The sequence below is a fragment of the Pezoporus flaviventris genome, unplaced genomic scaffold, assembly GCF_033815535.1.
Source record: "Pezoporus flaviventris isolate CSIRO_AGI_PZ_B2104156 unplaced genomic scaffold, CSIRO_AGI_Pfla_v1 ptg000081l, whole genome shotgun sequence".
NCBI classification, from domain to species: Eukaryota; Metazoa; Chordata; class Aves; order Psittaciformes; family Psittacidae; genus Pezoporus; species Pezoporus flaviventris.
This window is the reverse complement of record NW_026892629.1, coordinates 4,876,554-4,890,865: the sequence shown is the minus strand read 5'-3', so window position 1 is coordinate 4,890,865 and position 14,312 is coordinate 4,876,554. Positions and strand designations below refer to the sequence as shown.

The following is a 14,312-nucleotide window of genomic DNA, read 5'->3' as shown; positions in this document are numbered from 1 at the left end:
CCTTGCACAGCTGCATGGCCCTGTGCAGCCAGCCCAGGCCACTGGCTCTGCCTCCCGAGGGCTGATGTCAGCCTGAACTTTGCCACCGATATCTCATCAGGATGAGTGACATAAACAGAGAATTGCACGCCAGAGTTTTGCTCTGGAACAAGCTCCTTCCACACATCTCGGCAATATAAATCTTCTCTTTTTATTGCAGAATGGCAGTAACTGTTTGTGGGTTTGTTTTTTTGTTGGGTGCTTTTTTTCCCCTCCTAATGGAGCTGGTTTGAGGGGTTAACCTGGCTCTCTTGTGTCCTCTCACCCTGCCTCTATTCAGATCCAATCTCAAGCCAAGGCACAGCTTTTGTTTTCTCCCTGGTCCATGCCTCTGCCCCTCTTTCACAGCAAGTAAGAGACCTCTCCCCCCCACCACTGGTCACTCATGCATTGGCCCCCAGTTGGCACACATTCCATGAGTCTGTCTCGCCAGGGAACTTGTGTGAACCCCCGTGGTGCCCAGGACTGTCTCCCAGTACCTCTGTCCCATGTACCCTGCCATAGCAGGGACACATGGAAGAGAAGGGGCTGGAGGCAGTGAGTGGAGTTTCTCAACCATGCTTTGTCAGGGCAAGGAGATGGAGTGCATTCCCCATTTGTTTAATGTTTTCCTTATGTTTCTCGCGCAGCGTTTATTTTTTGACATGCTTTCTCTGCCCACTGGTGCTAATGCTGCTAGAGCAAGCTGGCTGGCTGGCTGCAGGTCGTCTCACATGTGTGTCCCATCCTTTCTCCTCAGCCTTGTTTATTTACACCACTTTCCTGGCTTGCTCAGAAATCTCCACACAGGAGAAGTCTCAAACTCCAACAAAACAAAACACCGAGGCAATTGTGCTTTCTTCATGTCAGCATAGCCCCTCGGCTTGTCTGCAGAATTACTTTTATTTTATGCCTCCCTGGCAATCCCACCCCATCCGTCTCAAGTATCCTGGATTAGAAAGACTTTCCCCAGAGTCCTTTTCAAAGGGAGCCTCCCACAGACCTTTAAATCCCCCACATTTTATGGTACAGATATTTAACAGCTCTGAGAGAGGCAGCGGGGGAAGAAACTGAGGAAAACAGTTACAAGTAAGAGTGGCTGCTCCTCACACCACTGAGGCTCCTGATGCGATCAGCACCGTTTTATCCAGCTTGCTTTCTCATCCCAGTGGTAGACACCGAGATAAGAAGTGAAGCAAGAAAGGGTCCAGTGAAGTCGTCGGTTTCCCCTTGATCAGCCTCACCTCCCCTTCTCTAGTCCTCTCCTTCCCTCCAAAACAGAAACTCTTGCCGGAGAAAGGAAACGCGATACCCTTCTGTCAAACAGGCGGCCGTGCCCCGCCTTAGGTGCGCTTGAGCTGCACCTTTGCTGCCGGGGCTCCGGTGAGAGTCCCGCTGCCGGCGGGGAGGAGGCCGCCGGCACCCCGGGCAATGCGGCCTCTGCTCAGGTCGGCCCAATCCCTCGCCTCCCCTCCTGCCAGACGGCCGTGGAGACAGCCCCGGCCCCGGCAGAACACGAGGCTTTGCTCTGCTCCGAAGCCGCCGGAGAAGCCACCCCGGAAAATCCCTGCCCCGGGGGGGAAAGGCAGTAACGGAGAAAATCCCGAGGAGAGGGAGAGGCTGAACACCCATCGTCCCCCTCACATGAACCTCTTTATCTCCATTTTGAGCAAAGATGTGAGGGGCAGACTCAGGCTAAAGCGTGTGTGTATGTCTGCTGCGCTGGGTCCCCTCTTCCAGCACACCGCCCTGTCCCCCTGCAAGTGGGGGGGGTTCCTCCTTACGGACGGGCTGAGGCGAGGAGGGCAGCGGCAGAGGGGAGGCGAGTGGAGACCTCCAGGTGGGGGCTGCAAGGGAGGCTGCAGAGCCTCGCCGCCCGCCCCGGCCCCGGTCCCAGTCCCGCCCCGCTCCCCGCGGAAGCAGCGCAGCCGCGTTCCCAGCCGCTGGAGGATGCTCGGGCGCCGATGCCCCGCGAGGTCTAGCCCCAGATCGGGGAGCTTCCCTCCCCCCGTGCCGGGGAGCTGGGGCTCGCCCCGTCCCGCCCCGCCCCGGGGCCTCTCCCCCGGGGCCCCGCTCAGAAGCAGCTCCCGCATGAAGCCCGGGTTCTTCTAGTCGGCGGGTGGGAGAGCCGGGGGGGGGGCCCGGCCCACCTGCACCCGGAGGCTGGCGGTGCCCGCGGCGCAGACCGCGGCTGCTCCGGAGCTGCGGCGGCCGGCCTGGGTCCTCCTACTGCCCCCCCGCCGCTCCCGCCCTCGCACACTCCTCTCCCACCGCCATCCATCCTGTCGGCACCTCGCCCGCCCGGCGCACACACGGGCGCGCACAGCCGCACGCACCCCGGCACCCCCACAACATGCTGCCGGCCGCCCGCCCGGCATGGACCCTGGCGGCGGCTGCTCAGCTCCTCTGCGCTGCTGACTGCCCTCTGAGGTTTGCGGCAGGTAGCGGGGCAGGCTGTTGGAAAGTGCAATAGGAAAAGCGGAGGGGAAAAAAAATAAAAAGAAATAAAAAGGAAAAAAAAAAAGGCAAAAGCCATCAAGCCGGCCAAGCCCCGCTGTGGATCTCAGTGCAGGTATTTCTGCTGCTGTGTTCATCCCTTGCCGCCCATCACCCCGCTCGGGTTTTTTGGTTTGGTGTTTTTTTTTTTTTTTTTTCTTTTTAAAGGAAGGAGGAAAAGAACGAAAAGCAGAAGTCGAACTCTCAAAGGGTTACTATGCAATTGCGACTGATTTCTTGGTTTTTTATCACTTTGAACTTTATGGAATACATTGGCAGCCAGAACGCCTCCAGGGTACGGCGACAGGGAAGAAGTAAGTGCGAAGAGATTTATACTTTGATAACTTCTGCTTCCTCTCGTTGTGCCGGTCACCTGCCCGGGGGCTTCCTCGGCCCCAGAGCCTCTGCAGGGGCGTCAGGCAGCAAGTCCCACGCCAGCGAAGCTGCAGGCAGTTTCACTGAGTTGGAGGGATGGAGGCGATTTTTGGTCTCTTTCTGCTCTTCTCTCTCCCCTCACCGGGATGAGCAGAGCTGACTCCGGGAAGACATGCGTCTGCTCCTTTATATTGCAACGCCTGGTAACGGGGAACGGCCTTTCTTAGCGCTTTCCTCTTCCGAAAGGGAAAGCGTGATGACACGAGGTAACTTCTGGCCGTGATGGCCGAAGCGCCTTTCCCCTCCCCGGTGAAGAAGCACGCACCCCGAGCCCCAGCAGTGCAGATCACCGCCGTAGGTTAAGCCCGGCAGTGTGGAGTAGGGAGCTGGGGTGTTGGGACGCTGCCCCGCCCGCTGACTTCCAGCCTCCGCTCGCCACCGGCCACCTCGGTGTCACCGTCCGGGTCATCCATCGGCACTGTCCTGGGGCTGTGGCTTCTGATTTTTTATGTTTATTTCATTTATATATATATATTTTTAATCCCATGGGATGAGGGGAGCTCATCCCTCCTGACTCAACCAGCCCCTGATAATGCCGCCTGGGTCCGGGTTGGTGACAGGAGGGAGCGGGAGGACGGGGGTGGGGGGCGAGAGGCAGTGCCCGGGGTGCTGGCAGCACCTCCTTGGGCGCTGCCCTCCGAAGGAGACTATGTGGGTGGCCAGGGGCGAGGGACCCCCGGCATCGGGGCAAGAAGAGAAGCGAGGTACCCCGGGGCAGGCGCTGTCCAGGTCGCGGGCGCTCCGGCGGGAGGGGATCTAGCTCCGTCGTGGGGCTCCGGAGTAGCTGCAGCACCGGGGATCCGGGTCCGCGGTGACCCCCGACAGGTCTAGGGCGCTGCCAGGAGCCGACGGGAAGGGATAACGGGGGGGTGGGGGGAGGGAGGGTGGGCACCGGGACGTGTCCTCGTCCGGCATCGCCACACCGCCTGCGTCCGACCCGCCGCCGCTTCTGGGGAGGGAGGCATTTTGTGCGTACCTACAGCGGTTGGGCTGCTCATGCCTGTCGCCTTAACCTGACAGTTGCAGATGCCGTGGAAATGTCACAAAACACGGCAGCCTGCATTTAATCAGCAAGAAGTAACTGAGTTATTTCCTCGGGGAGGGAAAGGGAGGTGGGTTACTATTATTTTAATTATTTTTTCTCAGTCCTCGCTCCCTTCCCCTGCTTGGCATGGCCAGCCCTTGAAAGCCTCCTTTGTATGGTCTGCCTCTTGAACACAAAGTTCGATTCACCTAAAGTGCCCCTAAAGCGGAGCCGAGGACGAGAGAGACCGGGGACTCCAGCCCTCCGATCCCCACGGCCGCGCAGCGAGGGAGCACTGAGGGCTAAGTAAAACATGTCAGGGGCATCCGATTTATTATCCTTGGCAAGGGAGGGCTCCGGAGCCTCCATCACTTCCAACCCACTCCTTTAACCCCTGGCAGCCGCCGGCTCACAAGCTGCTGCTCCCCCCCACCACCACGAGGACACCCCGACTGGAACTGTAGAGGGGTTCAGCCCTGGGTCGGAGGTAGGGTGGGGCAGCACCCCTGTGGGGCGAGCGCTGGGGAGCTGGCTCCTCTCCGCCACTGTCTGCTCCGGCACCTGGTGCGCGCCGGGCCACAGCCAGCGCCAGCGCCGGGCCGGCGGCGACCTCTGCTGTCCTGAGCCGCGGCGGGCAGCCCGCGCCGGCAGGTGCTCCTCTCCGGTCCGGTCCGCTCTGCTCCGCTCCGCTCCCCTCCTCTCCGCTCCGCACGGCCGCCGTCCCATCCTGGGGCACGTCTTTTGGCCGGGGAAGGCTGCAGGTCTCCCTCCTGGCAGCAGCCGGTGTTGGTCCCGGGCGGTGGGCAGCCCCAGGTTCCCAGCAGCTCTGTGTGTTTGTGGTGTGTTTCTCGTGCCGACCCGCCTCGGTCCTGCTTAAGCACCCTGTTCAGCGGCGTGATTTTAGGGGAACAGAGGTGGAAGTGTTTGCTGCAAATAGGTGGTTGGTACAATGTGGAGAAGGTACCAAATACTGGCTCAAAGTTTTCTGGTTAAACTACAACAGTTAACCTAAATTCACAGCATGAACAAGGGGCTCAAAAATCACATCTAGAAGAGTCAGAATGGAAATCTGACCGTTTAATTTGGCAGTGTAGGCAAATAAATGTCAGAACCTCACCTGGACATGGTGTACATCATCTGCTGGCCGGGGTCTTTTAGTTGGGCTGGTTGTAAAATATGGTTTGGTATAGCTAGGGGTTATTTGGCGTGAATTAGAATGTGAGTGTTTATGTAAGTTACTATAAGAGGGTATGGTTGCCACTTGCACTGATCATTTTGGCTTTAAAAATCTGTGAATCACTACTAGTGAATACAGTACTTAAAAAAAAAAAAGAAAATGGTAATAGGAGTGTAAAGAAGACACCTGTCAAATTCATCTGCTACATGCAACACTTTCTCTGGATGTCTGTTTCTTTTGCCCAGATGCTCTCCTTTAAGCATACATCCCAAAACCGATTGCTAGCAAAGTGTTTTCAAATACTCATTTAATCTAAGTATTTTTAAATACAATACAAACCACTTGCCCTCAAGTAGTCAGTGAGCCCACTTGCTTCATTCTCTTTAATATTCAAGTCCCCCATTCTGCATATTATATTTTAGACTCCTATTTTATTAAGGAAAAGGAATAATGAAGCCTGAACTGACTAATTCAGTATATGCTGGGCCAGACTCCCAGCCCGTATAAATTGAAGTTTCTTTGTTATTTTACCCTATCAGAAGGACCCAGTCCTGAAGCATCACTTCTTTTGTGCCTACTGCCAAAGTAATCTTTACTAGAAGAGAAGTCTGGTCTTCCACCCTTTCACTCCCCAAACTCCTACTGAAGTTTGAGCATCCTAAATTTCTGTCTCATAATCAGCAGTAAAAACTTAAGTTGCCTGTGCATAGGCAAAACTTCTCTGAAGTCAACAACGGAGTGCAGATGGAGGATCGGGTCCATCATTAGTCATAGTACACAATCAATAAACGTCCAAAAACAAACATCAGCAGCAGAGATTTATGGGTTTATTCTGATAAGAGCAATTAAGATTAACAAATTAAGTTGCTTTTTCGGGTCCTACAAGAGAGATTAATATTCAGCTGAGTACAGACTATCAAAGTAATAAATAAGAAATTCTATGTATCTGCCAGTGATTACAGTTTGAAAAAAAAGTAGAATAAAAATAGTTCTAAAATATTTTGGAGGCTACCACTAACTTTCAGAACTCAGCTCTGACAGTTATGCACCTTTCTCACTGTGACATTTTAACTGACAGAAATGAAGTATGATTCAAGCAAATCATACTTCATACTTCAGTGAACTATGATGACCGGCAGAGCATTTGCCATGACCCAGTGGACTGCCAGTGAGCCATGTAGTAAATTTGGAAATCACTAAAGTAAGCAAAGTGGTAGAAAATTCTGCATTTGTACCACAGCTCCTACATCTGGGAGTAAATCTATCAGCATGGCTTAATGGAACTGCAGTTTGGATGTAGAGCTACCATGACGTATCTTATCGGAGCACATCAGTGTGTGATGTTGGCAATTGCCTCCTGCCTTTTGCTGTAGTGGCACATTTGTGATACCTGGTGTTCATTCCTTCGGTTGCTCCTCCGTCAGTTCCTCTGTTGATGTGGGACTGCAAGTCTTTCAGCATCTGCTTCTGGTCACAGTCACGAGTGGAGGGCTCCACTCTGCAAACACTCTGCCTCTCTGGCTCAGTTTGCATGCAACTACTCACGAATTCAAGATTAAGCAGATGTGCAACAGCCCGTTCGAAAACATAGCTTTATAAAATGAAACAGGAGAGAACTGACAAAACACAAACTGGTAAAATTAAGTCTCTGTTTTTTCCATACCTTCGTGGAGGGTGTCATTCATCTGGAAGTAAAATGTCAACAAGAAAAAAGGAATTACCTTCTTAGCTGAGATAACACTGAATTTTGGAAGCAATGTTAGTAGTTCACCATCAATACTATCTATTACTGATATCTACATGTATGCTTTAGGTTGGCATGGCATAGATGGTAATGCTACATATTCTGTATGTAATATAGGTGTTGTTAAAAATTTTTAATTTTTTTTTTAAGAAATAATTTAATATCTCAGTGCAATAACTTAAAGCAGAAGTTATCTAAGCAAGCAGCCATCAAGTAAGCTGACTGTCCTTGGGCAAGATTAAATTATTCAGTGGTAGTTCTCTTTCAAATTATATGCATGCCTCCAATATTTTATTTTTTTTTTTCCCTGTGATGTTTTCATATTAGTACCATTAGGGTAAATTCTTTGCTGGTGACAAGTGCACCTTTTTTGCAATGAAACTATATTTCGCATTTTTGGATGAGATCCTGTTTGTTTCGAAATAGACTGTAAAATTCCTATTGCATTCATTAGAAACAAAAGCAGATGGAGAACTGTTTTATTGTATTTTCATACAACTGCAAACATATTTTGTTATACTGATATCTTAAATAACTAAATATTTGACAATCACTACCCATTGCTGAAAGTGTTAGAAGTATCACAGGAATAGTCTACTTGTTTTGCTTTTTTTATAACTGCATGTATGTGGATCTGTGCTTGAAGTATACCAGCTGCATGGAACAATACGTGTTATTATCCCAAAAACTAAAGGATGTTACAGACCAGTTCCCATCTCCTACCTGATATCTGAAAGGGTGATAATTTCAAGTTTCATTTCTTTCAGCTGCTGAAGATGTTTCGTATACTATATAAAATTAATGTTAAAATGTAAACACATATATTAACACAACTTCTCAAAGACATGGATGTAGGATGGTATATCAGCAAATATATAAAAAGTCCTGTTTCTTCTTTCAGGAAGAATAAAATAGTGCTATTAGATGGTTTTAGAGCTTGAATCTGACTCCTTTGCTTTCAGTGGAGAAAGTCCTATGGACTTCACTGGCATTGGAGAGGACTCTTTTTATGCAGAACCTCAGAAAACATTTTGAGTTTGGAAGAATTCCTATGCTAGAGTATTTACATGATCCAAATATGTACAACCCCTACACAGGGAAAAACAATGCTCTGTACCTTTCAAAACTTGCTTGGAAGGCAATCTCTTTCTTAAGCATACGTAAAGAACAGCTATTTTAGTGCTTTTACCTATTGAGCAAACTGAAGTCAATGAAGTTAACTCTGAGAATAATTCCTTCTTTTAAGCTTTGTTATTAGTGTATCAAGCCTCTGCAGATATCTGGTCTGCTGCTGCTTCTTGCTGTAAATTTTTCACTGAAGATAATGGAAGTTATGCCTAATAAAATCTCAGCTAGGACATAAAAATCAGTTATAATCTCTTGCTTAATGTGCTCATTTTGCTTTCTGTTTAATAAAGCTAGTGTGCTGGCTTGACCACTGATGTTTATCGCTAATATTAATAAGCTGTCTATCATTTCATGTGTAATCATTTATAGACAGTGACTACTAGCGACACTCATCCATTAAAACTATGGAAGTTCTTATGAACTTTTTTTCCCTACAATGAATTGTCCCTGTTGCTCTTGAAATTAAATTAGAAGTTGCGAAAGCCTCGTGGAGGAGATATAAAAGCTAACAACAAAAAAAAAAAGCAAATTTTTTGTCTCATTTCTAATTTTGGAATCTGAACTACTCAAAATCACTTTGCCAATTTTTTACCAAAATAATTCAGAACAAAGCAGTCTTATCAGATGACAAAAGGCAGCTGAAGCCATGTTCATTTTTATACAAAAGTCTGTCTGCTATTACCACAAACAATGCCGCAGATAAAAATATTCAGGGAATATTTGTTTATGCAAAAGATGTTATGGCTCTCTCTCAAAAAAAAAAAAAAGAAAAAAAAAAAGCTTTTTTATAAATAATTGAATAACTGAGTTTCTGGCAATAGTAGAACGATTACCTAGATGCTTTGTTTTAATAAAGCCAATGGATTTTATTAACAAAAACTTTGACCGTATTTTTGTTCTTAGCAGTGAGCAGTGTGATAAGCAACACTATTTAAAAAGGAGTGATTCTACTTTGATTATACGATAGCTGACTACCGAGCACTTTTGTCTGTTTCAATTTCTACATTATGAGCTATAGACCATACATTTTACGTTAGTGCTATTTACTCGTGTGAAGCAAAGGTGCCACAAAACATATCCCTCTCCAGTGCTGCTAGGGAACAACTCAGCTATGGGGACTGGAGCTGAACCGGGAGAGCTCTGACAGGGACTCCCACCTTTGGCTGCTATGATGGCACTGAGTTTCCACCAGCTCCAAGCACCACCCTGGCCTTGCACTGATATTTTGGCTCCACACAACAGAGTAATTAAGGGGAAGAACATAAGGGAATGAATATAGTGATTTATTTAAATGAAAGCAAAACCCTGAACCTCAGGTCTACGTCAATTTAAGGTAGCAAGCTGCTAGAAACTATGCTTTCAAGCTTCTTAATTGTGTGCCAACTTTACATCCTGACGCGTTTCATGTTTAAACCTGAAAGCTCCTAGATGGGATTTCAGATGTTTGATATTTCCTGCAGGGTAAAGCAGATTTTGGGGCACTGTAAAATAAAACAGGAGCTCATTGATGGGTGTTGGAATAGCAATGATGTGTGATTCCTGCGGCTTCCTGTAAAGTGCCACAGCAGACACAGCAAGGCTCAGATCCAAGAACAGGACTTAGGTGCCTAAGGTGTGTCTCGGGCAGGATTTAAACACAGGTCCATCACCTTCGAAGTCCTGCTTAATTGCCATCTCACCCTTGACACATAAGTGTTTGTCAAGTGTTTCGTCATTTCTAATATGATGCTTACCGACACTGAGCATCCACCTGGCATGGGGAGGCTTCTGAGCTCCTTCTGCAGAGTACCTTCTGCAGAGACTTTGATATTTTCTCTTAAAGAAACCCTGGGTAAGAAAGACAATAAATAAATCATAACAAATAATAAAAATAACAATGCAAAGTTTTTTCACAGAGAGCGCAGGAAGAGATCGCTTACTGACACTGCAGTATAGTCATGCGCATCCCTACTCCTGTATACCCAGATCCCCCAAGCCTTTTCCTCTTCTGTGCTAACTAAAATGAGTGCAGACAAATGATGTGAGGTTACATGCAAACCCAGGTGATAAATCATCAGTTTATTAGAGCAGGTTGGACTCATGCTAGCTAAAATAATTAATTTAACTTAGATTTTCAACTCCAGGCCAAATATTTTTAGATATATTAAGAACAGCAAGGCTGCAATGCCTCATTCTTGGTGTGTTTCAAAATAAAAGAGTGAGGTCTCTTTTATTTAATTAAAGAATATATTGTCTTGCGGTGCTGGCTAGCAGTGCAGGGCACCTAAACCACCTGGACAGCCAGGATTTGAGACAGTTTTTGACCCTGGCATTGCCCAATGACTTGGCTGAGAATCCCTTGTTCAGCATGTTGGATTTTGTCACTTGCTTTTGGAGTTGCCCAACTCTTCCCACCTACTGAAAGGTAACTCAAATGCCTTGCTATAGGCTGTCACCTGTACTTTGATAGAGGTGTCGATGGAGGGCATTGCTACACAATGCAGGGATGTTAGTAAAATGTTTACCAAGCACCAGCTCCTGCACCCCACCTCTCTCCAAATAACTCATCAGGTGCACATCTTATCTGGTGACAGTGTTTTGATCGGAAGTTACAGTAGAAGTAGGGCTTGAGCCCTTTTTCCTCATCTTCCCTATAAACTAAGTTTCTATTTCAAGAGGAGGGAAGCGGAGGCTCTCTTGTGAACCAGAAATGTAGAAGCAACCAGCTGGTGGAATAAGATTTCCATTGCATTCTTCAACTAACATTTACAAACATCCACATGAATCAGTTACTAAAACCTGACACTAATATGTTTACAAAGTTTATGTATGTTATCAGCACATGTAATACCCCCAGCAGGATTTATTACAGGTTCCTTTAGCAGCAACATTTTTTATCATAACAGCTCAACTCACCAGTTGAGCTGTTATGATAAAACATATCAGAGAGAGGAAACCAGCCAGTTTCTTCAGAGCACGCCTCCCACAGACACTTGTCCAGTGTTATTGCGTTGTTTATTCATGGAGATTACAAACACCAGCATCGGCAAGTGTTTCATAACCTTGTTTCCTTTTCCTAGAATGTTCATAATTAAGTTCACTTTTTTCTATGCCACTGAATAAGGAGTTGCTGGTTTTGTTTTATTTTACTTCATGTTACACTGCCAAATGAAGAATTAACTCTCCAAAACAGAACCAAGTGAGACCAAAGGATATTTATTTTACACGGGAGTCAAAAGATGTTAAGTTCATGTATTTAGCAAATACATGGAGATGTATGAAGGTTCTAGAAAATTTTAGTATAATACAGAACTGGAAATAATCAACCTGGATGAGACCTCCTTGTGCTGGCCACAATGACCACAGATGTCATAGAATCTAATAGACAAGATCTTGAAGACAGGAAAGGTAAATAAATTACACAATTTGGTATTTTTCAAAAAAACGCAGCTTCTGTTTTGCAGTCCAAAATGAAGCCACGCATTCGTCTTTTGTGTTTATGTTTTATGAAGAGTTGAGCAATTAACGACTTTCAGAGATGAGGATATACTAAAAGTGAAAGTAAAATTCTGTACAAGAGTAGAATTTATAGCCTGTGCTAATACTTGTCCTGGACGAGTATTTTTAAACCCAAGGCCCTGGCTTTAGGAATGAAACAACTGGAGTGTGCTATTAAAGCTATCCATTGAGGGAAATCTTCAGTGGTGTAAGAATTTATCAGTAGGATTCAGTTGTGAGTGAACGCCAGCAAGAGGACATCCACAAGGCTGTTTAGTTCATGTATTACTTATTTCCTAAGAAAAGACCAAAGTCATTTTGAGGAGCAGGCAAATATAAAAACAAGTTCCCCGGACAGATTGTGGACCAAAATGCTTCCCTTTCTCTGTTGGCATCATTTATTTCTGCTAACAACCTACAAAATAAGTATGATTTAAGATGCCTATTCTCTTCCATGACTGGATACCATGTTCCTTCATCTGAGTAATTCACTGAGATACTAATCATGCTTTGAACCCCAGCTTCTTTCAAAGGTATGTCTTAGAACAAGTAAGCTGTTATGTTACTAACTCTGAGTTCAGTATATTTCAGGAAATAATGTAACATATATGTATATGTAACATATATACTGACATATATGTGACATATATTATGGTTGTGTGGTCTCTTAGAAGTCAAAGTGGGCTCAATCACTCCATGGACATGAAAATAGTGGAGAAGGTTTCAAATAGGCTTTCTTTTACAATTTATCTACGTATTGTGGCTGGATACTCTATGAGGACAAGTCTCAAGCTTTATGGAGTTTAGAAGCACTGGGTGGAGAGTGACTGGAGGAGGGGGTCTTACTGCTATTTGCCAGGATCTGTCTGGCCACAAAGGGAACTGTAAACTGTACCCTTTGAATATGAGGCCAAGCTGCTCTTTCTGAAATCGCATCATTTCCCAGCTACTCAGTGAGTGAGAAGTTAATTTCTTCCTCAGTATAAATCAAACCTGAGTCCAGATAAAATAGATTAATCAAAAGAGTAGTCTTCTGTTGCATTTCCATGTTTCAGGGATTTCACAAAAAATGAGGATTCTTGCCATAGCTACCACTGAAAGACCACCAAGTATTACAAAAATCAATCCATAATCCTTTCTGAAGCCTTGCATAATTTATTGAAAAAAACTATGGAATAGTTGATCCTTCTACACTGGTTCCATGACTGACTGTGATTACTGCTGTGCGCACCAAAAAGGGCCTGTGTTTTTCATCTGGAAGTATGCAGAGACCGTGAACACCTCTTGTCAAAAAGAGATCAGCTACAGAAATTCTAGTATTGCAGATAAGAAAGCTTATTCAGAAGAATCTTCAATCTCATACTCCCTGACTCCTACATAAGCCTTCTCTGCCTTATGTACTTCATCCTCTAGAACCTCCTAAGCCTACAGCTGTAGTCCTAGAGTTGGAAAATCTTCTTTACAGAGTCTATGCCCATGATCTGGCATAGATCATGGCATCTATGAATATCAGTATATATAACACTTGACAAAGGCGCCAGAAAACCACAAACCTACACAAATGTGCAGGGTGGTGTTTAAAACTCTTCACAGAATATTGTCAAAATTAATAATTTTGATGGAAAACATATGAATATTTTACAAAATATAAATATAAAAAATATAATCAATAAATTAGAATAAATGCTTATACATTGTAATCTCTCCTTTCTCCCTTACACATTCATATCTTATATCGGTGTATACACATTCACATCTTATATCTGTGTATACACATTCACATATTCACACAGACACAAGCAAGAATCAAAGATCTTGATGTGTTCATAAAGCATTTTCACTTTTAAATGGTATTAAAATATAGGTAAAAATTATACTGATAACCCCAGATAGAGAAAGTTTTTTTTCAAGCCACACAAAGGCATGTGGTTTGTCTGAAAACTTCATCTCTTCTGCCACTGTTCTTATGGTCTGTTTGGTCATGGAAAACCAAAACCATTTGTTTTATGTAGGTTAAGCCAAACACTAAATTAGCAAAATAAAAAGATAAAATTGCAAGGGAAGCTTGGTAGAGGACCATCTTCTCTTTCTCTTGAGCCTGGAATGCTTAAAACTGTAACAGAAGGTTATGCAGAGCCTTCCCTTTTCTGTTATGTACAGGTGAAACCTTTTTTTGGCTTTTCATAGGATGTGAAAATAGGCTGGAAATTTTTTCATAGGATGTATAAACAGGCTGGAAATTACTTCAGCCACTGAGGAGGAAAATGATGCTCCTTAGGCTGGGCTCTGGGCAGGGGAAATTGATGGTGATAGAGTCATCTTTCCTTGCCTCCACCACGACAACCCAGCAACACTACTGCTGATGTTCCTGTGGGGATGTCTATGCATACAGGTGCTTGTGTGTGCCTACATCTGTGCCTGTGCTGAGGGAACAGCGAGGAGAGTTAATAGGCTTCTCTTTTATCAGCAAATGGAAATGCTATGATCATAAGGCATATACCAGACTAACGTGAGTTTTTCAATTAAAGCCTCTGCATTGTTTTCAATGGGAGTTGGTTTAGAAGGAATAAACTTCTCATAAAGGTTAAAAGACTGATTCTGCTTCCAGTTACAACTCCTGTCAGGAAGCAAATAACCCATAGAGCTCTGCCAGCATTAAATATGAATGTGCTCAGAATCCAGCCTAAATGTTTATACAGGCTATTAAAAAAAAATGATAGCTGGAGATTTTTATTCTCAGTCACCAACAAAAGAAGCAGCAATGCAATCTGCACTTCTCTTTGCAAGGTGCTGGTAAAGGGCATGAGGGTCTT

General features: G+C 45.4%; 1 protein-coding gene across 1 annotated transcript in view; it reads left to right on the top strand.

Annotated features, from left to right (window-relative positions):
* The first annotated feature begins 2,661 nt into the window (after nt 1-2,661).
* Nucleotides 2,662-14,312, top strand: part of RSPO3 (R-spondin 3) — a 60,448-nt gene continuing 48,797 nt past the window's right edge. The window contains exon 1 of the mRNA XM_061474887.1: nt 2,662-2,828. Within this exon, the coding sequence (XP_061330871.1) occupies nt 2,732-2,828 (97 nt within the window). The 5' untranslated portion in view covers nt 2,662-2,731. The remainder of the gene's footprint in view (nt 2,829-14,312) is intronic.